Genomic DNA, 24261 nt, shown 5'->3' with positions numbered 1-24261 from the left:
TGTATAGTTGTCGAGAATTTGCATAGCCGTTGTTTATCCCAACTTCTTACAAAGTTGTATGTGGTTCTTGTCTTCGTCATACTAGGAAATAGAATCTCCAAAAACAGCAACCGGTCATTATACCAATCCAATTTTGCTCTGATGCTCCATATGCAATCATATTGCCTGAACCTGTTTTCTTGAGGATATCTTACCGGCTGTCATTTGTAACAAGTAAGCATACATCTCCTGCTGCAGAAAATATACAAGACGGAGACGGGTGAATACCATTCTGTACAGAAACAGGAATTTCAATCCTCAATCGCATCCATCGAGGAGGCTCAGAATCCAGAGCCCAGTGTGCCATTACATGGATGAAAACAATCAGAGGAAGAAACTAGTAATTCAGGACGTCCCAGAGCGGCAGTTGTCACCGGACGATGCAGATGATGAGGTGAATGAGTATTATACAGAGGGAGTCACTGATGTTGACAATTACATCGACTCAGCATTTCGCTCTACACGGAAGAACGAGGCCTATATTTTCATCAGGGAAGAGAATGTTGTCATGAACTACGGCCCTGCAACGAGAGATGACAAAATAATCAGCGGCCTAAGGTACATAGGCAATACTCTACAATCCCTTGTGGGCACTGCTTTCGCGGAGCACGGGATAGATGCCGCTTTTGCGTGCCATGACAACCATGGTTTTCTCTGTGCTCGAAGTGAAGCCATGATCTTCTCTGCAAATCTTTGCGCAAGGATAAACTTTGCACCGCGGACAACTAGGGATCGGATTATACAAGGTCCTAAAACCATTAGCCAAATGTTTCCCTTCTTCAAAGGGACCAGCTTTGAGAAGGGGATAGACGCTGCATTTGAATCCACTGTGACCGGGGAAGCCTACCTGTTCAAAGGCGCAGAGTTTGCTCTCATCAACTATTCCAGGCCAATCCTCATTGAGATACGACCCATTGTGGATGTGTTCAAGTGCTTCCGCGACTGCTACTTGTTTGCAACAGATATTGGAGCTGCCCTTGCCTCGCATGTGTCGAAAGACGTTTACCTTTTCAAGGAAAACGACTATCTTTTGTTTCACTTGACCCCTGGGGAAACCAACCACTATATCATTGGAGGACCTAAGGAGATTGTTCCTAGAAACTGGCCCTCATTGAAGGGGATCCTGCCCCGGAAGAACAAGGCGCTAGACATTTACGAGTCTCTCCAACCAAACCCTGTGCGCGACCAGGATGACTAGTTATAATTTATTTCAGTAATCTAAATTATTGAGCCAGATTATTATAAGCTGACAGAGTATCAGTATGAGTTGTTTGTTTCTTTGTATTATTGGAGGGACAAATTATTGGGTTTGAAATGCTAATATCTATAATGCCCTCAACTATTTTGAATTTCTTGTTCATCCTTTCGTCACTGTATACAACAAATACATAATTTGAAATAGCTAAAATATAATGTCATATATTAATAAATAAAACATCCATGATGGTGGAATCATCGGGTCACAGAGGAGCACGAGAAGGAAACAGCGTCATTGGTGTGGCTTGGAGACTGAGATAGATGTGCTGAGTGGGAGGATGAGATAGATGCGGTGGAGGTGGTGCTGTGGGGAAGGGGCTGGGGCGTGGAGTGGGGGTGGCGGCGGCCAAGGGGGCGCAGCCTGGGGAATGAGCTAGGACACAGAATGGGAGCGGCGGCGATGCGGCCTAGGGAAGAAGTCGGGGCGCGACGGCGGTGCAGATCAAAGAAGAAGTTGGGTGCAAAGTGAGGAAGGCGATGGCGCGGCTGGAAAGACGAAGGCCGATGCGCGCGAGGTGTTGATGGTCCTTAAATCATAATATCTAACCGTCAATGTCTGTATATAATAAAATAAAATATGCTATCCAACTTCGTGGTAGGGATTATTACTAATCATTTCGACTAGTATTGGTGAAATATGTGTATGCAGGTCAATTAAGGAGAAAACACACCCGTCATGCGGTGAAATACACCTTCGGACAATCAGGAGTACTCCAAGGTATCTATTTCCTTAGGGAACGTGTGTGTTCAACTCCTCTTCAGGTTCATCCAAGGACACGAAGCAAATGTAGGCAAAGGGTAGAGAAGTTTTACTAGTGAGAAATAGTGTCTACGAAAAGCTTAGTTTAATCCTAACACCATACTTCAGGCACTGGCCAGCACGCTACTCCCAAATGTCACTCTACTACGTACCCGGACATGGAGGACTTTAGTGTATTTGAGGGCTGTCACCACCTATACACCCACCTCAAACCTAATGTGGAATACGAATCAATCACCAGAAATTAATTACCCAGACACCGCATCTACACAATTAATAACTACTCTAGTATTTATAACTCACTAAAGAAATCACTATGTTTTAATGGACTATAATGAACAATGATCCCGCACGCTAATTAGGAACTAACCAAGAGTTAATTCTCACAAAGTAAATCTTAATTAATCAGAAAGATATTTCTATTCAACCAGAGTAATTAACAAGGTATAAGAAATAAGAGAGGATTACTGACAACTCTGAAATTCCTCTGACTTCTTCCACTCAACTCTCTCCCTAATCTAGTATACAGTAAAGTACAATAAAACCTCTGTAATTCAGCTCATGCTTTGGTGTGTGTGAGAATGAGGGAGGAGAGGGCTATTTATAGGTGGAGGTGACTTGAGAGAGTGGAGAAGCTAAGGAATATTCTCCATAGAATCCAGAGAGCATCTTCATTCTCCCTTTGCCATGTGTCCCTTCTGATGACGGTTTCCGCTGGTAGAAACAGCCACAACCGTCATAGGATGAGGATTACAACCGCCATGTGAATTCTTGGGCAATTTCGGGCTTTTCCTGGTTCGGCCGAACCTATGGTTGGCCCATTTGGCCCTGGGCTTCTTTCTAGACCTTGGCAATTGAGTGATTGGCCCAGAGGCATGGTGGTTGGGCCCATTCTCTGATATTTTGATGGATTTGTGCGCCCAAGATTCCATGGGCTTGGATATGGAATACAATTTTTCCCATTATATGTTTATTTCCTTTCAACTTTGGTAGCTTGTCACCTGCATCCAAATATACACCAACACTCGTGGAAATTATTATAAATAAACCTTACCACTATGTTGGCTATTTTATACTTTCAGTTTTACTTAGGTATTGACAGCGTTAATTTGGTATTTAACAGTCGTCAACAATCGCCATCTCCCACATGTACGTCCCAGATTTACTCTCAACGACGGTGGAAGGATGTGTTGACGGTTGTTATAGACCAATTTCGGCTGTTAATATATCTAGAAATAAAGGACACTTAGCAATGCTTGCATGCATATATTTCTTTAAGAATAATCTATTTCCACTTGTACTTGGAACTTTATTTGTATACAGTAGATCTTCACATAAATGGAGGAGAAAATGATGGAAAATACCCGATTAATCAATCAAGGTCATCGAGTGGCTGACTTATGGATGGATGGGCCTAAAAACCCATTAGAATACCTGCAGATGGGCCCAACCACCGTGCCACTGGACTTAGGATACATCAAGCAAAGTCCACGAAAAATTGGAGGGCCAGATGGGCCAGCCCAGGTTCGGCCGAACCCTCACCTGCACCGTTGATCTTCCCCTTCCACGTGGACGTCCAGGATGCCTCCCCAATGAGGTTGCAGGGAATTTCCGACAATTCCAACCATCACAACCATCATTGGCAGCCTATTTAAGGACTTCACTCTCCCCGTTCCAAAGTGCACCAAGAAGAATCAATCAAGAGCTCTCTAGTTTATTTACATTGTTCTAGTGCTAGTGGAGTAGGAAAAGAATTGTTTTCTTAGTTCTTCAAGTCTTCAGGAGAATTCAGGTATGACTCTAGTAGCTTCTCTCTCTTTTGTAAGAATTTACTCATTAATGAAATATTCTTCTTATTATAGTTTCAGTCCTTTACTTTATTTATATAACTATTTGAGTATCGACTTTAGTTCATACTTGTCTCATAATAATTATGTAGCTAGCTTTCTGGAGATATGTAATGGTATTGGTTTAATGTTCATTTATATGATTGCTCTATGTCATCTGCAGAGATATAGAGTAGTATTTAGTAATGTAAGCGCGGTGCTTAGATTATTAGATATCATTAAATAGTGTTATATGCCACGGGTCTGTAGAGGTAGGCCGCTGATGGTGACAGCTCGGTACAGGAATTCTTCCACGTGTGTAGATAATAGTAAGAGAATTTCCTGGTGTGGGTACTCCTCCGTATTCATTACCGGTTGGATGGCCATGGCGGGTTGTCGTAAGGAACTTGACAATCAGGGGTGGTTTCTCGATATACCAGGAGGACATAGTTAGGGGGTATTAGCTGCATAATTGTACAATACCAAGTGCAGACTAAAATGACTATATACTAGAAGTACATAAATGCTTACTTTCTTGTTCTTTCTCCACTTAGTTTAGAATATTATTTTGATGAGAGTATTCTGGTTAGTTTCAGAGGTGGAACCCGACTGCTAGACAGTGTATGAACCGAAGCAGAGGGCTGCCGAATGCTTCCCGAGTTGACTGGGACTGATGTGGACTATCTTGATATGGACTAGGGTTCCCGATCTTCTGAAAGGTTCTAATAATCAACGATTTGGGCGGAGTCGCGACACAAATCGATCCAGCTTCTTGAACGAACATGCTCTTGAGCCCCGCAATCGCAGCACCACGTCTCCTCTGGTTATCACTAGTGTCGAAACGCGGACGACCTCGCCGAGAAGGCTAATCCCTGTTTGCGAATCGAAGAACACAAATAAGAACAAGGAAGAATACAACCTGATGAGGACACAACTAGCTCGGATATAACCATGACTACCTTATGTATTAATCAACCAAAGGTGCATATGTTCTACATTAGATTTACTTGTTATATATTTGAACAAATGTTGCTACACAATGAGTTTCATGTGTTTTCGTTTGCAGAGGTATTTGCTTGGGCGAAAGAAAAGAGACCGAGCGTAAGGAATGCATGGATGATTAAATAAGTTGACTAGGGACCAAACCAAGACCTTCTCCAAGTCTACTTCTACCTCACGACGTCACTTTTTGTCTATAGAAGACAAGAGATAAAGTTCTACACATTTTGGATTCGGATTCGGGCCTCCTGAAAGCATCAACTTCAAACGGACCTAGCCGCTGATCTAGAAGGAATTTTGGGGCCATGAGTACTTGTTGGAAAGCTTATGGAGTATCCTTTCAGATGATTTTGGTCCCAAGTCAAAATACCTACCGAGCTACCAAGAATCTGCAAAACAAGCGACGAATCTCATCTAGTACGAATCTGATTTGGATTTTGGGCCTTGTAATTGTGTCGTGGGCTTAGCCCATGAGGGTGTGCGCCCTAGGGCAACCCTAGAACGTCCCTAATCATACTTAATCAGTAGACATCATCGTTTAGAGTCGGGTTGTCACGTCCCGTTCTTCGTGTCTTCTAATTTGCTTAATTTCAAACTTAGCGTTTGTGTTTATTCGCCTAAATAGCTTAATAAAAATTTCATAAATGAAAAGGGATTTAATTTGACTAACTAAATTAATTACGCCACCCTTTTATTTTATCGTTTGTAAATTGGAGTTATTTGATTTTTATTTGGCTTTTGGAAGTGGAGCTCGTTCTCATGAATTCTGTCAAATCCTAAAAAAATAAATCCCAAATCCAGAAAATGTCAAAATTCCAAATCCTTCAAGTTCATACTTTTCCATAAAAACATCCCAATCGTTATCTTTTTCCTTGCTTTTTATTTTTCTTTTTTTCGCCTATTCCTTTCTTTTTCCATTTTCCTCCTTAAGTCCTAGTTGATACCTCCCTTGTGTGTTCTAATCTCTCGTTCAATCTAATCTCTCCCTTGATCTCTCTTTCTCTGTCTGCACCAGGGCCCGACCAGGAGGAACCAGCCCAAGCGCCGCTCACACGTGTTCTGCCTCGCACGCGTTTCTGCTTCGTCTTCATCCATGGGCGTTTCTGCCTCTCCATCAAAAGAGCAGCGCCTCTTTCAATTCCTCACGGATCCTTTCCTCTCCTTCATCAATTTTCGTCACCAACACTAAAAATTGAATCAACTTGTTGATCTAAATCCGTTTTTGCAATTCCCGGTGACTTCTCATCTCCAGGCCACTATAACCTTCCCCCGCCGCCTCTCTCCATCTTCCTCCACCGGGGCGTCGTCAACTACGTCGTCTTGCTGCGGCCACGTCTCCATTATCGAGGTTGGTAAGCGCCTGCACCACATCCACTCCATTAGTAGTTTTCTCCTTCCCGTTCATCGCCTAGTGTCATGTGTGGATCGTTGTGGATCCATTATTGAGATCACCACGCACCATGTGCAAATGCCGTTGCAGAGGAACATGAGAGCTCCACCTTGTTCTCCCTGTCCTATTTTTGAGACTATCGTGGCTGTCCGGAAGATGAGACTTGGCATGTTCTCATCTCTAGCACCATCTTCTGACAAACTACAGCCGTACCTCGGTGCCTCCATCCCTCATGCCCAGCGTCTCCACTTCCAACTCCTTAGACAGCCTCGCCATCGACCAGCCGCCGAGGTGCTGTTGCCTCTGCTCCACACAAGCATGACGCCATCACCAACCCATATCGCACATGCCTTTTCTATCGCCAAACCAAGTCTTACACTCATTGTTTCGGTTTCTCCATGGAAGCAACACCAGCTCTTCCAATCCCCTCTCTGCCTTCAAAATTTCTCCATCAATTCTAAAAATTAAATCCTTTCCAATGGTTGGAGTTGTTGTCCCAATTTCTGCAGTCACCTCTCCATCTCTTAGCTGTTCATCTCTCATCTGCTCCCCCTACAAATAGCAGACCTGTGTTCTTTGAACAGACACCAAGATGCCGCTGCATTAGAGCTCTACCACTTAGCCTACTTATGTCGCTCATAGGAAGCTCAAGCAACACTGGTACAATCATCGACGTGAGCACAAGCTGCTGCCCTTGGAGATCGAGCTGGCATCATCGTTGTCTCGTTGTGAGCGGTGCTACCGCTGTTGAGAGCTCAAGCCGATGTAGTTGTCTCCTCCGTGCTCATTTTCGGAACACATCTTCTGCCGGCATTTCCTTTGTTCCTTTTTGTCATACACCACTGCTGTCCTTGGTGAGTCTCGGTGCCACATCCTCTTCCTTCCCCTATGTCAACTAGCACCATTGCTCTCTTTCTCGAGCCTGATGTTTCTCTTCTTCCAGGTGCCATCGAATTAGGAAAAAGTCCACTTTGACTCCCTTAAATATCAGCCGAATTTAATTCGTACCCCTTAACAAGAAAACCGGATAAGATACTCACCGAATTATTAAAACCGGTGCAATTTGACTCCCTGGGTGGTTTTGCAAGCGGTTTTGCCTGACGTGGCGTCTACGTGGCATTGTTGACCCAGTCTTCGTCCCACGTGTCATCGACGTGTCGCTTACATGGAATTATGGGACCCACTGACATATGGGTCCCACATGTCATCTCTCCTTTCCCTTCCTCCTCCCCCCCCTCTCTCTCCCCCTTCTCTCACTTTTCTCCCCCTTTATGTTCCCCTTCAGACCTGCGCAGGGGAGCAGAGACCGGATTGCTGGCGACGGCGGTGGTGGCGGGCGGGGGCTGGAGGGGCAGCGGCGGAAGGGGGCCAGAGCTCGCCGTCGCCGGAGGCGATCGCCAGCGATGACGCGTTGCAGCCCGCTGTCAAGGGCAAGCAGCCCGGCGGCGCCTGGAGGAACATCTCGTTGGTGCCTTCATCCTCGCCCAGGACGCCGGCAGGCATGGCGCCCACTGAATTGCCGATGACCACGCGAATGCATAGAAGCTACTAGGCTTTATTTGAGGCAAATTCCGACCTTTGAAGTATAAATTTTTTACACACGCATCAGTGTCACCATAGCTATCCAAGTGGGTTGTTCCAACATAACCCAGCGAAAAAGTGGTCACCTTCTGCGCACCTGCTTCTTGGGGGACTTGGTGGCTTTGTCCTTGGCCAGCTTGTCGGATTTCTCGGTGGTCTTCTTTCGGGAGCAGCACCGGGTTGATGTTTGGCAGCACACCACCATGCGCGATGGTGACGCCAGCTAGCAGCTTCCGAGCTCATCGTCGTTGCAGATCGCCAGCAGCACGTGCCTCGGGATGATCCGGTTTTTCTTGTTTTCCCGCGCCGCGTTCCCGGCGAGCTCCAGCACCTGCATCAACAAGTCCCGGTTAACCACACTGGGTTGGAAGGATTGGTAGAGGAAGAGATAAACAATGGGGCTTGCCTCGGCGGCGAGGTACTCAAGGACGGCGGCGAGGTAGACGGGGGCGCCGATGCCGACGCGCTGCGCATAGCGTCCCTTCTTGAGGTAGCGGCCGACGGGGAACTGGAGCCTGGCCTTGACGGAGCGGGACACCGGCTTCTTCGGCCCCGATCTCGGCGACGACCATACGACCACTACCATGTCGTCGCGTTGGTGCCGGCGAGCATGACGGGTGGGGAGACAAGCAAGTCAGCGAGACGAGGTGGGCGGTGGAATCGATCGGCGGACCTGAAACCCATCGCCATGGAGGTGGCGTGGAAGAACGCGTGCAGTAGCAGCCACGCGGCGGGCAACGACGGCTTGGACGGCTCGTAAGGGGAGTCCGATGACCCCGCGTCGGGCGCCAGCACCGACCACTGCAGTCGCCATAGCCGGGAACACCTCCCGCCGCCACCGGATGAAGTGAAGAGGGGAGAGAAAACGAAAGAGATAAGAGAGAGAGTAGGAAGAAGGGAAAGGGGGAGAGAGGATGACATGTGGACCTCATGTGTCAGTGGCTTTTTTTTTAATTCCATGTGCCACGTAAGAGCCATGTTAATGCCACATGGGGCGAAGACCAGGTCAATACCGTCACGTATGCGCCACGCAAGCAAAACCGTCCTCCAAAACCGTCGAGGGAGTCAAATTGCACCGGTTTTAATAGTTTGAGTCGTCCTATCCGGTTTTGTGGTTTAGGGTTATGTATTAGATTCGGTCGATATTTAAGGGAGTCAAAGTGGACTTTTTCCCATCGAATTACTTGTGACTCCACCGTCGTCGTCATGATGTCTACCTTGTAGTAGTGCCATCGCTGTCAGTTAATGCACCGCAAAGGCCGATGTCGCTGCCCCGTCCTTGATCTCGGTGTGTCTTCTATTGCCCAATGTCATCTTATCCTTCTCAATACTATCAAATCCGCAGTGGACAAACCACCCTGGCAACTCATCTGTCGAGGAGCCACCGTTGCCACTGTGGTCGGTAAGCTCCAAGGCTCTAGCAGCACCACTGCTCTTATCCTTCGCTTCCATTGTCTTCCCTGCCTCCAGCACGGTCTCTTGTCAAGTTGCTATTGTCTGCCGGTGAAACCGCCTAACCGTTAACGATCCGCCGATCCTACCACTTATCTGTTGTGGTCATCACGGTTTCATTCCTAAATCACTGCACCGACATTCCTGTTTTCTACACCGGAGTAGTCCATGCCATGTGGCTGCCACTACTTGTCTTTCCCCTACTACTCCATGTCTCCCTGCCACCAACAGGTCGAGCTCCACCATGCCATCGCCTTGCCGCTGTGCTTCAACTCCACAGCCTTCACCTCCGTTGCCGCTATCATTCATGAACCTGACGTCGTCTTCTAGCTCACTGTGCTTTTCATTCTCCCTACTTCAATCCGGTGCTTCATTGTTGTCACGTTCATGAGATCCATTTTGTGTGGCACCACGTCACATGCGTGCTGGTCAGGCTAGCCTCCTAAAACCCAGAATCAATCCAAGTCATCTATCCCAACAAATAGATCTCAGCCCTCCACGTAATTGGTCCACAACTCTCCTCCTTGTAACCAATTAACCGTAGGTCATCCTACTGACAGGTGGACCACGCCCGCCGATCCGTAAAAAAAATAATCCTTTTGGTTCAGAAATTCCAGAGAATATTTTCTAAATATTTCTTTATTCATGGTTTTCCAATAATTCAATCTTCCGGAGGTCACATCTCTTTCATCCAAACTCCGATTCGGCCTGTTCCTTTTCCTAAATTATTCTAAAATTTAGCTCTACTTCGTGATTTATTTGGTTATTTCATTTGATTTTTTTTCTGCCTTTTTCTTTTGTTTATTTGTTTTCTCCCATTTCGATCGTGTAGATGCCGTTGCTGAGGAGGTTGCTGTTGCAGGTGAAGGTTCCGTCTGAAAATCCCGTGGGTAAAGGCAAGTGTACCCTTGAACATGTTGTACCCCGTTTAGAAATTATTTTGTATTTAAATTATATGCATTGTTTTGTTTTTGCAAATTACCGTATGGGTAGTTATGACCTACTTGTTAATTATTCCATGCCTTGAATTATTGTTGATTATCCATGATTATTTGTCACCCTAGACACTGTCAGTCAGATATGGGTATTGACTCAAGGTAGTTAGATTTGCTTAGCCCTGCTCACACTTTTACAAAGCAAAATATAATATTGACTAATGATCGACTTATCATTGTTTTTATATAAACTGTGTGGCTGTATGCTATCTTCTTGGTGGCATGTGTTGCACCGTGTAGTAATTAACTGGTGGAAAATGTTTTAGACCGGGCCGATGGTGGATCTATGTGAACCTAGGAGGTAAGCCATCTGTTTGCGTGCTTACCGTTGACCTGTGTGGTCGATTGAGCTGTGGGCTCCTAAGCGGTGTGCTACATTTTTGCTGTGTGCTTGAGGTCCTTAGTTTAGGCAAGTCGCCCTGGTCAGTTAAGGACTTCACTTCATGCACCATTGATCTGAGCCTTACCGTGCAATCACATGTCCTCATGGGAAGGACTTGGCTTAGTACACTGCTTAGCTTTGGCACCGGCATCCCAGGTGGCTAGATGATAGGTTTTTGGTTTGTACCATGGGACCATTCACCTGTGTGGTGAAGGGAGGACCGCCCACGGGAGAAGCCGGTGTTAGGGTGAGGTAGAGGAAACGCTTTGTTACTATTTGGTGTTTAGCGGCACCGAATTGTATCTTGTGGGTAAAGTTGTACAACCTCTGCAGAGTGTCAATCTATTCGAATAGCCGCGTCCTCGGTTATGGACATGCTCGGTGATTTCACATGAGGGGTAGATTTGTGAAAGTTTTACTTTTGGGAAAGAGCTGTGTGCAGGATAAATTAATGAATATAGCTGTGTGGTCCTGTGTGGACGCAATATCCTTTTTGGGTTGGTTGGTTGGTTAAAAATACCGTGATTGCAAATGTTGTTTAAATTAAATTTATATCTATTTATTGTATTTAAATTCGCAAATGCCTTTATGCAAATGAACCATAACCTTCCTTTGAAGCCTTGTATCATATATTGCATATTCCCGTACACTTGCGAATACTTTATGTACTCACCCCTGTTGTCTCACAAAAATTTCAGAGAAGGCCAATTATTTCCAAAAGTTCTTTTTGCTGAGGATGTCGAATAGGTTGCGTGCCCCAGTTGACTGCCTGTGGTGTGTCGTTGGTGCCTCTCACTTCTTTTTCCGCTGTTTATCTTTGTTTGGCCCTGCGTGGCAAAGAAATTGTAAAATCTGGTCATAAGACCAATGTAAAAATTATATTTGTTTCCTATTTATTAATATAATCATGATGTGGTTGTGATATTATCTTTTGTTACTGTGTGTGCTAGCGTTGATCTGGGACTAGCACGTTATACATAGAGGGATCCTAGCTGGGGTCCTAACACGGGTTTTGCTTAGATTAATCTGTCAAGAACAGTGTCGCCGCTAGATCGGTTTGTCGAACCCCAAATTCAAGTGCTTAATCATTCATATGCAATTGTGTTGTAATCCATCTTGTTCTTGCTTGTGTTCTTCGATTCGCATGCAGTGATTAGCCTTCTCGGCGAGGTCAACTGGGTTTCGGCTCGGTTGATAACCAGAGGAGACGTGGTGCTGCGATTGTGGGGCTGAGTAGCGTGTTCGTTCAGAAGCCGAATCGAGTTGTGTCGCGACTCCGCCCAAATCGACTGTTTATCAATACCTATTGGAAGATCGGGACCTAACATCCCTCATCACAACCAAAATTGCAGATGAATGATTAAGCTCACAAGTTAGGGTCTTTCAAACCGATCTAACTGTGAAACTATTCTTGACAGAATAATTTAAGCAAAATCCAAACCCTAAAGGTGACGGCTGGTACTGATATATAGAGTTTAGGGTTGTGCAACCAACCCTTGACGCAACCCTAATGGGTTCCAACACGATACACGGCCCAAAGGCCCAAATACGGTGATGCAGCACCGGGACAGGTTCTGGACATCAACTTGTTCGGTTGATTCCTGTTGGCTTGAAAAGAATTTGACATGGGACCAGAACCATTAGAAAGGTTATCTTCTTAGCTTTCCATCCATATAAAGAACACCCCAATCCGAACATGTATGCGACCTGGGCGCCCGTTTTAGTGCGGACATATGCGACCTGGGCGCCCGTTTTAGTGCGGACTGGTCCTGGACTACGAATTGCACTCGAAGTCGGCTTGGTTTGGGCCTTCACTATGACTTGGACGTCCTTGATTATCCTCCATGACTCTAAGTCCTTCTCCTAGTGTCTCCTTATCCTCTCCATTGTTCCTAATCACAATATAATTATTAGGTAACAATCTATTCTCAAATTCATACAAAGAAGAACATAGGAACGAGCTCACCTCGTTCCTCACCTCTAAATTCAATTGTCGCGCGCGAGCTCTTGTTATCGGTCCTTGAATAACCGTTGGAGGATTGTTGTGTGTATCCAAAGGAGTGATGTCCGCATCATCATAAAAATATTTGCCCAAGGAATAAAAGGTACAGGAAGAGGCATATACAAACTATGTGGATTCAAACGAGACTTAGCTTTCTGATAAGTGATGCAATGTGCCACGAACCTCTCAACATCTCTCCTCATCTTTGGCCAAAAGAAATGCAAGGCCAAAACATCTTCCATCTTCTTAGCTCCAAAATGCCCCATTAACCCTCCTCCATGCGCTTCTTGTATCAAAAAAAAAGACGAACGGAACCAACTGGAATGCATAGATGGTTAGCTCTATATACAAATCCACCATTGATCACAAATTTGTTCCAAGTACGTCCCTCTTTACAATTCAACATCACTTATTTAAAATTAGGATCAAGCGCATATTGTTCCTTAATTGATTCAAGCCCAAAAATCCGACAATCATGTTGGGACAACAAAGTATAACGTCTAGACAAAGCATCAGCAATCACATTACATTTACCTTTCTTGTGTTTGATAACGTAAGGAAAAGATTCAATAAATTCAACCCATTTAGCATGTCTACGATACAAATTATTTTGAGAGCGAAGATACTTAAGCGATTCGTGATCAAAATGAATGACAAATTCTTTTAGGCCACAAATAATGACGCCACGTCTGTAAAGAACGTAGAGAGTCGGTAATGGAGTCGCATGACAAAAGTACCACATCTAATGCCGACAACAGCTCAGGGGCTACAAAGGTCAAGAACGTCGTGGCCGACATCGAGATGACCGAAGGCTGGCGCACACTGCTTATTGACTTCTTGGGTGCAAACAAATTACCTGACGACGACACAGAGGCAGAGAAACTATCCCATCAGGCAAAAACCTATTGTATGATCGATAATGATCTCTACAAGAAAGCCCTGAATGGAGTTCTCTGCAAATGCGTCTCTTCCGAGTACGGCAAAGCATTGCTACTCGACATCCATGAAGAAATATGCAGACAACACGCCGGCGGGCGCACCTTGGTTGGAAAGGCCTTTCGACAAGGTTTTTTCCGGCCAACCACCCTCAAAGATGCTTGCGACTTGGTGCAACGGTGTGAAGCTTGTCAATTTCATAGTAAACACACCAAGATGCCAGCACAAGCGCTCTAGACTATCCCTCTCACTTGGTCATTCTCGTGCTGGAGGCTCGATATACTGGGACCATTCCCACGAGGTCAAGGCGGCTACAAATTCTTGTTCGTGGCTATCGATAAATTCACCAAGTAGATCAAGGCGGAGCCAACAAGAGAGACCAAAGCCAACCACGCGATCAAGTTCATGAAAGGGATATTTCTATCGATATGGGTGCCTCATCGTATCCTCACAGACAACGGCTCCCAATTTACAAGTGGTGCTTTCCAAGATTACTGCATCGAGTTTGGAGTCAAGATTTGCTTTGCCTCAGTCTCACATCCACAGAGTAATGGACAAGTTGAACGGGGTAATTGTATCGTGCTCCAACGGATCAAAACACGTGTATATGACATGCTTATGGCCTATGATACACAGTGGGTTGAAGAACATCTGTCTGTCTTGTGGGCCGTATACACTACACCGACTACATCTAATATAGAAACTCCGTTCTTTCTCATGTACGGATCCAAGGCAATGCTTCCATTGGAGCTGCGATATCGGTCAATACAAGTTCAAAAATACTCTGACGAGGAACCAGAGAAAAGGCGAGCTCACGATGTTAACCTCCTCGAGGAACATCGTGAACGAGTTGCTGTATGAGTAGCCGCATATCAACAGGTCCTGCACCGACATCATAAAAAGCGCATACGAGCCCGTACACTGGCCATCGGCGATTACGTCCTCCAATGAGTACAAAATCGAGCAGGGCGAAACAAGCTATCACCAAAGTGGGAGGGACAGTACATGGTGGTTTAAGTCTTGAGGCTAGGTGCATTCAAGACAGCAGATGGCGAAGGCCGAGAATTAACAATCTCCTAGAACATTGACCAATTACGTAAATTCTATGTATGATATCGATGTATCCAAGTCTGTAAGTCTCTTACAGTTCAATAAATAAATAAAGGTATCCAAACTCTTCCGAATTTATTTCAAGTGTTTTACCCTGAGATCCCTTATCCTGATAACACCTCATCACGAATACGAACCTATAGTCCTTTTACGTTATTCTAACAAAGCCTCCGAGAAACCTAAGGGAATTTCGGCTGGGGACGCCCAAAGCTAATAAGACCTTGTCAGATTCTTCAGAGCCAAACGACCATGTCATATCTGGTCATGTCAGAGTGCTCCATATAAGTGTATTTACTAAGCCGTGTAATCGGAAATTGGTTTTTCCAACTTCACGGCTAGGGGCTAGGCAATCGCAGCTTGAACTAGACCGGTTATAGGTTTTCAAGCCTGTTTCACCGAGAACGATTTCTTTGAGAATGAGGCTGGGGGCTAGGGAGAGTATCTAACTCAAAAAGGCTAAGGACAGCCTAAAACGAGAGTACTCGTACACTACCTATTACGATTGCTTAGGGCATAGATTTCAGTTTCATTGCATAAGTAAAAGTAAATAGTCTTATCTTACAAAATTTTTCCAAGTCTTTTACAGGAACAATCTTCACCACGATGGCCACTGCCAGTTCATGGAAAAGAACACTTTCTCAGTGAGTGAGGCCAGTGACTGAGCTAGCTGATCTATCTCCTCCGATGACAACCGCAACAGCCTGAACCCTTCCCGCAGGGAGTCGAGATTTAGTTGTGGACAGCAATCTCAGAGGCAGGGGAGACTGTGACCCCCTGTGTATCGGCTGCTTCGACAACGCTCTTGCTTTAAGGCATCGTCGATCCGCTTCCCGATCCCCTCGAGTTGGGCACAGGCTCCCTTCATCCAAGAGATGTATCCGCGTGTTAACGACCAAATTTGGTAAGTATTCGTACCAGGAAAGGGGATCTGATCGGAGAAGAGTTGGAGGCGGAGACCGAGTTCTGGAACAGAGCAAGAATCAGCTAGAGTCTGGATCGGCTACAGCTAGATCGGCTAAGGTTGAGTTAAGTTAAGTAAGCTGGTATAGCCGATTCTGACGATACAACTTGTGCGCGACATCGGGCTCGGGTTGATGTGCTTCAAGATGATTGCCACGCATGGATAGAGTCCTGGGAAGGCAATTGTATCTATTAATTAGGATTATTTATGTAAATTCCTTATAGATAAATGTGGGAAAGAGTCTGCCGCAAAGACTTGTGATATTTTAGAGTTTGTTAGAGATAATGGTCGTGGCCGGTACGGGCATATCTTGTAATCTTCGGGTATAAATAGACCCCGAACCGTATGTAAATGATATACACACATTCAATACAATTCCGGCGCATCGCCACCTTTTGCTTTTGTTTTATTTCGACGAGTTCTTGCTTCCGGGTTGAGCTGCATCGGTTTCGATCTTCAACAAGAGGTAAAACTCGTTATGACGATTTATGTTCTCATAGATTAGTGCTTACATCTTCATGACACTCTAATCTCGTTTATATAATTCGCCGAGTTATCATATGTCTTACATAATCCTTAACAACATCTCTATTTAATCTATCATCGACTAACGTTTGCATGCAAAAGACAGCCGATTAGGTTAGGTCTTGACGTTGATTTGGATTATATAAGATATCTATCACTCTATGAATCTTCTAGCGGCTTGATTGTCTAGATATTGTTCTTCTTTTCATACTTAATGATGCATCAGTTAAGTTTGATCTATTAAGTCGTGCTTAGAACATCAACCCCTAGCCTGCCTACTAGTTGCCGATTAGAGTAGCATCGGAGTTTCAGCCGATTGTACCTGATTTAACTATTCTTTATCCTATATGCTTGATTGACATGATTAAATCTGCCCTTTATGTCAAGATATCATTGCATTCACGTATATTAAGCCTCTGTCTGGTATATTTTGCTTGTTTTAATATCTTAACATAGAGCAGTATCGGAGTATTAGCCGATACATGCTAGATCTATCTGATCGGCTATGCTATGAACATATATAGTCTGACTATTAATATATATTTCGATCTAAGTGATTTATACTGTCTCGGCATGGCGGCCGATCTATCCCAATCACTTGATTCAAGTATATATCGATATGCCGATTATATATTGTTAATATCTACATCCGATCGAATAGATTTAGTTCTTTATTGTTTATTCCCAATTGCCGATCGATCTATATATGACATCGGCTCAAACGTAAATGATATGTCATCGGCATCTGGCCGATCGGCTATCATTTGTAGATTTAACCACGGTTCTTTTGTCTTTATTTCTTGTTGATTGCAGGATCAAATCAACTGGCACGCTCACACATCCGAAGGCGAGTTTTGGACCTGCACTGGAGTTAAGCAGATCTCCCAAGCCTCGTGTTTTCTGTCAACACGCTTTTGGCACGCCTGGTGGGACCTGATTAGGAGTCAGACGTCAGATCTTCCTCATGGCCGAAAAAACAGCACCGCCAAGCCCAGGCTCCGGCAAAGGCAAACCGCCAAAGCCAGGGCTGACCGACATTATTGATGACAATGTCCTATCGGTTGACCCCGAGAAGTTCACACCAGAGCAGAAGCAGGACTTCGAAGCAATGATGCAACAAGCACGGGATCAGTATCTGAGGTCCTACATGCAGACCCGCAAGGGTTCACTCGTACAAGTTGAAGCTAGTTGCCGACATCCCTGGGACCGGTTTATCTAAAGATGGGGATGTTAAGCGAGACCCAGATGGCTCGGCTCAGCCGAGTGTCAAAGGGGCTACCGAAGGTTCTGCAGGAAATCAAGGTGATAATCTTCCAGAGGTGCATGGAACTCCAAATCGTGTTTACCAACTACCAGGAGGAAATTTCAGTCAAGGTCTTCAGGAATCTTTTAACAACTTTCAAGATCGGATTGATTACGCGGTGCACCATGCTTTAATTAACCAGTCTGGGGTGTTAGCCAACACGTTACCGAACATGATGAAGGCAATAGCCGATGGCTCGATAGCTGAGCATCAGGCTACAGGCCCGGTTTACTTGCCAGGAGGAGTTTTTCCAAATTACCGGACCTTGATCACCGATGCTCAGCCAGTTGTGCAGGCGGCTTCATCTGTCGCGCCGATAGCCCAACCAACAGCGTCGGCATCAACATCTGTACCTGCTGCATCGGCTACTGCGGCGGCTCAGCCGATGAATCCCAGATTACTAATGAGGGAGTACCCACAGCCTGCTGAACAGATCACGAATCAGCCAACTCAAGACCAGGTTGCTGCTATGTTCCTGCCACCACCCGTTGTTAATTCAGTACAACAGCAGCCGATTCAGCAGGCACCGCCAGTCCAGCCGACAGTGTAGCAGGTTCAGCAACAAGTTGCGCCACCAGTTCAACCGATGGTACAACCAGTTCAACAACAGGTCGCGCAGCCGGTTCAGCAAGCGTCATTGCCGCAATAGCATTTTCAGTCGAATCAACAAACACCGCCGAGGCAACAGCTCCAGCTTATTCAGCAGACTCCGGTACGGCATCAGCCAATTCAACACCTGGGGTCGGCTAATGCATCGGCTAGGTTCGCAGCACCTGTGGGGCAACTTGTGCAGCCATTTGGGACCAAGCTACTCCAGAACATTTAGTTCACCATATACAACCAGATGGCACTGTGATACCTCAGATGGTCCCCGAGCACTTGGCACGCAATATTCAGCCGGATCTGCACGACTACCAAGGGGGTAACTTAAGTTATCGATACCAGCCTTCAGCTATACAAGCCCAATATCAGCCAGGAGAATCGGCTCAGCAGCAGTTCGCTCCCCAGTTTGGTCAGTTTGAATCCATGCAGCAGCAACCACAAGGGGTAGCTTAGCAGCGACAATGGGCCAATGTGATTGCCGATGTAATGAGGGAACAATTCGGGCTCAAACCTATAGAGACTGGAAGCTTGTATCGGCAGCCTTATCCAGAGTGGTTTGAAAGGGTTCCTCTTCCTAATCGGTTTAAAATTCCGGATTTCTCTAAATTTTCGGGACAAGAGGGCGTGTCAACCTATGAGCACATTAGCCGATATCTTGCCCAGTGTGGAGAAGCATCGGCTGTAGATGCCTTGAGGGTTAGGATGTTCCGATTGTCTTTGTCCGGGTCAGCTTTTACTTGGTTCTCATCTTTGTCGTATGGATCGGTCAATAGTTGGGCCGATTTGGAGAAGCAGTTCCATAGTTATTTCTACAGCGGGGTTCACGAGATGAAGTTGTCCGACTTAACAGCAATCAAACAGCGGTATGATGAACCCGTGCATGAATATATTCAGAGGTTTAGAGAGATGAGGAACAAGTGTTTCAGCTTAAGCTTGACCGATGCCCAGTTAGCCGATTTGGCCTTCCAGGGTATGATCCCTCCAATCAGGGAAAAATTCTCATCCGAAGACTTCGATAGCTTATCACATCTGATACAAAAGGTAACCTTGCATGAGCATAGGTCGGCTGATGTCAGAAGGAGCTCTAAGAAGGTTAATCATGTCTGCCAGTATATGTATGAATCGGACGATGAAGATGATGATTCGGAGATAGCTGCAGCCGAATGGGTGAGGAGCAAAAAGGTTATACCGTGTCAATGGGTGAAGAGTCCTGGAAAGGAGCAAAAATATGATTTTGATATCACTAAAGCCGACAAGATCTTCGATTTGCTACTCCGAGAAAAGCAGATTCAGCTTCCTGCTGGTCATACGATCCCATCGGCTGAGGAATTAGGCAAGAAGAGATATTGCAAGTGGCATAATTCTGGATCTCATTCTACCAACGATTGCAAGGTCTTTAGACAGCAAATCCAGGTGGCCATCGAAGGAGGAAAAATTAAGTTTGACGATTCCAAGAAGCCGATGAAGGTCGATGGGAATCCTTTTCCTGTCAATATGGTGCATACAGCAAGTCAAGCAGCCGATGGATCTCGTGCGAAGGGTTTCCAAGTACATTCGGCTAAGATTATTAATAAATATCAAATGAGGTATGATAAGCAGCAGGGGAGACGTTATGAAGAGAACGACAATGGTTTTGATCCTCATTGGGATTGCGAGTTCTTTAGATTTTGCTGGAACGAAGGAATGAGGTTGCCATCCATCAAAAATTGTCCTGGGTGTAGCGACATCATTGAGAGCTCAAGCCGACCACATAGTAGGGGTGATCAGCCTAGACAGACAAGACTTCCCGTCCATCAAAGGTTGGGTCCGATGAGTCAAGATCATAATCAAGAAGACGAGTCGACTAGGAAGAATCAATGGTGTCCTTCTGGTATTTTTACGAAGAATCAGAAAAGGAGGGTCCAGAGATTGAGGAGCAGGGAACGTTTCCAGGAGGTTGAAGAGGAAATCAACCATCGGCTGAGGAAACCAAAACCAAAACAGGTGTGGCGTGTTAAGAGCCAAGCTCCTGCAGCTGATGATGCTACAGCTGATGAAGCAAAGAGGTTGGCAAAAGGAAAGAGCGTTGTTACAGCACCAATCAATATGGTCTTTACGCTGCCAGCCGAGTTCAGGATCAGCCAGGCCGATGTCGATGAAGTGGGAGAAGAATCGGCTAAGCTAGCCCTATCATCAGAGCAGGCGGTATTTGAGAAGCCTGAGGGAACGGAGAATCGGCATCTTAAGCCATTGTATGTAAATGGCTACGTCAATGGGAAGCCGATGTCTAAAACGATGGTTGATGGTGGGGCTGCGGTGAATTTGATGCCTTATGCTACGTTCAGGAAGCTGGGTAGGAACGCCGAGGATCTCATCAAGACAAATATGGTGCTCAAAGATTTTGGCGGTAATCCATCAGAGACCAAAGGTGTTTTAAATGTAGAGTTGACGGTCGGCAACAAGACTATTCCTACCACGTTTTTTGTCATTGATGGGAAGGGTTCATATAGTTTATTGCTTGGGAGAGATTGGATTCATGCCAATTGTTGTATCCCTTCAACTATGCATCAGTGCTTGATTCAGTGGCAAGGTAACAAGATAGAGGTTGTGCCAGCCGACAGGTCAGTTAATGTTGCCAATGCTGATTTAGCTCTTTGGGAGATGGATGGCCTTGATTGTTTATCTGGAAAAGTTTGGGATGGAGATTTTCTAAAAGTATCCGATTCTGATATACAGCCGATTGAAGATGGAGAACCCAAGCTATTACTTTGAGGGCGTTGTGGAGGGTTCAGAGGCCTGTGCTAAGGATACAGTAGATGATCTCGACGATAAGCAGGGCCAAGGTTTTATGTCGGCCGATGATTTGGAAGAAATTGATATAGGTCTGGGTGATCGGCTGAGGCCGACATTTATTAGCAAAGGTTTGTCTTCAGAATTCAGAACCAAGTTAATAGAGCTCTTAAAAGAGTTTAGAGATTGCTTCGCTTGGGAATACTATGAGATGCCCGGACTCAGCCGATCGATCGTTGAACATAGGTTACCTATTAAACCAGGATTTAGGCCACATCAGCAACCTCCGAGGAGATGTAAAGCCAATATGCTCGAACCTGTTAAGGCTGAGATTAAGAGATTATATGACGCTGGTTTTATTCGTCCTTGCCGATATGCAGAGTGGGTATCTAGCATAGTTCCAGTTATTAAGAAGAATGGCAAGGTCAGGGTGTGTATTGATTTTCGTAATTTAAATAAAGCAACACCAAAGGATGAATATCCAATGCCAGTAGCCGATCAACTGGTTGATGCCGCATCAGGAAACAAGATTTTGAGTTTTATGGATGGGAATGCAGGTTATAATCAGATCTTTATGGCTGAGGAAGATATACATAAAACAGCCTTTCAATGTCCTGGTGCAATCGGCTTATTTGAGTGGGTTGTTATGACTTTTGGCCTAAAGAGTGCTGGGGCAACATATCAAAGGGTCATGAACTATATATATCATGATTTGATGGGCTCGTTGGTTGAAGTTTATATTGACGATGTGGTTGTTAAATCCAAGGAAGTTGCTGATCATATAGCCGATTTAAGAAAAGTTTTCGAGAGGACCAGGAAATATGGTTTGAAGATGAACCCGACAAAATGTGCTTTTGGTGTATCGGCTGGCCAGTTTTGGGGGTTTCTTGTTCATGAAAGAGGGATTGAGATAACTCAGCAGAGCATTAATGCAATCCAGAAGATTAAACCCTCGGAAAATAAGACTGAGTTGCAAGAGATGATCGGCAAGATAAATTTTGTTAGAAGGTTTATCTCCAATTTATCCGGTAAACTGGAACCTTTCACGCCTTTATTGAGGTTGAGAACCGATCAACAATTTACTTGGGGGGCAGAGCAGCAGAAAGCTTTGGATAATATCAAGGAATATCTTAGTTCTCCTCCTGTTTTGATTCCTCCACAGAAGGGAGTACCGTTCCGATTGTATTTATCGGCTGGTGAGAAGTCAATCGGCTCGGTTCTGATACAAGAGCTGGAAGGGAAGGAACGAGTTGTGTTTTATCTTAGTCGACGGCTCCTGGATGCTGAGACTCGGTATTCTCCTGTGGAGAAGTTATGCTTGTGCCTTTATTTTTCGTGTACGAGGTTAAGGCATTATCTATTATCTAATGAGTGCACTGTTATATGCAAAGCCGATGTAGTCAAATACATGCTATCGGCTCCAATATTAAAGGGACGAGTTGGAAAATGGATATTTTCTTTAACCGAGTTTGATCTTCAGTATGAATCACCGAAGGCGATTAAGGGACAAGCTATAGCCGATTTCATTGTGGAACATCGTGATGATTCAATCGGCTCGGTTGAAATAGTGCCATGGACTTTATTCTTTGATGGATCGGTTTGTACCCATGGTTGTGGCATCGGCTTAGTTATAATTTCCCCTAGGGGGGCATGTTTTGAGTTTGCTTACACTATTAAACCATATGCAACTAATAATCAAGCTGAATATGAGGCATTGCTCAAGGGGTTGCAGTTACTCAAGGAAGTTGAAGCCGATACTATTGAAATCATGGGGGATTCTTTGCTGGTAATCAGCCAGTTGGCAGGCGAATATGAATGCAAGAATGATACATTGCTGGTTTATAATGAGAAGTGCTTAGAGCTGATGAAAGAGTTTCGGCTGGTTACGTTGAAGCATGTATCTCGAGACCAAAATCTTGATGCTAACGATTTGGCTCAGGGAACATCGGGGTATAAGCCGATGATCAAGGATGTGAAGGTTGAGATTGCAGCAATATCAGCCGATGATTGGAGGTACGATGTGCATCAGTATTTGAGCAATCTTTCTCAATCGGCTTCTAGAAAATTACGATATAAAGTGTTGAAGTATACATTGCTAGATGATGAGCTCTATTATCGGACGATTGATGGAGTATTGCTTAAGTGTTTGAGTGCCGATCAGGCTAAGGTTGCAATCGGTGAGGTTCATGAGGGAATCTGTGGTACTCATCAATCGGCTCACAAGATGAAATGGTTGCTTCGACGTACAGGGTACTTTTGGCCGACGATGTTGGAGGATTGTTTCCGATATTATAAGGGTTGTCAAGATTGTCAGAAGTTTGGAGCAATTCAACGGGCACCGTCGTCGGCTATGAATCCTATAATTAAACCTTGGCCGTTCAGAGGTTGGGGAATTGACATGATCGGCATGATAAACCCACCATCGAGCAAGGGACATAAATTTATATTGGTGGCAACCGATTATTTCACCAAGTGGGTAGAAGCGATTCCTTTGAAGAAAGTGGATTCGGGAGATGCTATTCAATTTGTTCAAGAGCATATAATCTATCGATTTGGTCTTCCTTAAACTATTACTACAGATCAGGGGTCCATATTTGTGTCCGATGAGTTTGTTCAGTTTGCTGATAGCGTGTGCATCAAGTTGTTGAATTCTTCACCTTATTATGCACAAGCTAATGGGCAAGCCGAGGCGTCCAATAAGAGCCTGATCAAATTGATCAAGCGGAAGATTTCTGATTATCCCCGGCAATGGCATACTCGTTTGGCTGAAGCATTATGGTCTTATAGGATGGCTTGTCATGGATCGATCCAAGTTCCTCCTTACAAACTTGTTTATGGACATGAGGCTGTTCTGCCTTGGGAAGTTAGACTCGGCTCTCGTCGAACAGAGTTGCAACATGATTTGACAGCCGATGAGTATTACAATCTCATGGCCGATGAGCGGGAGGATTTGGTTCAGTCACGATTGCGAGCCCTTGCGAAGGTTACTAAGGATAAGGAACGCATTGCTCGGCATTATAATAAGAAAGTTGTGCCTAAAGATTTTTCAGAGGGCGAGCTTGTATGAAAGTTGATATTGCCGATTGGTGCTCGTGATAATAAATTCGGCAAATGGTCGCCGAATTGGGAGGGACCGTTCCAGATTCATAAAGTTGTTTCTAAAGGAGCATATATGTTGCAAGGGCTTGATGGTGAAGTTTATGGACGAGCGCTTAATGGTAAATACTTGAAGAAGTACTATCCGAGTGTATGGATTAATTCATGATCGGCTCCTGGTGTCGATACATGATAGCCGATGTGTGTGCATCGCCTTGAGATGGCCGATATTGTTATATCGCCCTTAGTTGTTTTATAATGTAATCGGCTTACGG

The 24261-nt window shown here is 45.0% G+C and overlaps 1 protein-coding gene and 1 pseudogene across 1 annotated transcript; one reads left to right on the top strand and one right to left on the bottom strand.

The window, feature by feature from the left end:
• The first annotated feature begins 349 nt into the window (after window positions 1-349).
• Window positions 350-1237, top strand: LOC127770250 (albumin-2-like). The gene has a single exon (XM_052295913.1). It carries the CDS (start codon window positions 350-352, stop codon window positions 1235-1237), a length of 888 nt encoding a protein of 295 aa, XP_052151873.1.
• Window positions 1238-7842: 6605 nt separating this feature from the next.
• LOC127771304 (probable histone H2A.6) lies at window positions 7843-8687 on the bottom strand (annotated as a pseudogene).
• Between the last annotated feature and the right edge of the window lie 15574 nt (window positions 8688-24261).

Source organism: Oryza glaberrima, chromosome 4 (genome assembly GCF_000147395.1).
Source record: "Oryza glaberrima chromosome 4, OglaRS2, whole genome shotgun sequence".
Lineage (NCBI taxonomy): Eukaryota > Viridiplantae > Streptophyta > Magnoliopsida > Poales > Poaceae > Oryza > Oryza glaberrima.
The sequence above is the reverse complement of the archived record's forward strand: the minus strand, read 5'-3'. Positions and strand labels throughout refer to the sequence as shown.

Coding starts and splice junctions, on each gene's coding strand:
- LOC127770250 (XM_052295913.1), top strand. CDS start 350: ATGGATGAAAACAATCAGAGGAAGAAACTAGTAATTCAGGACGTCCCA.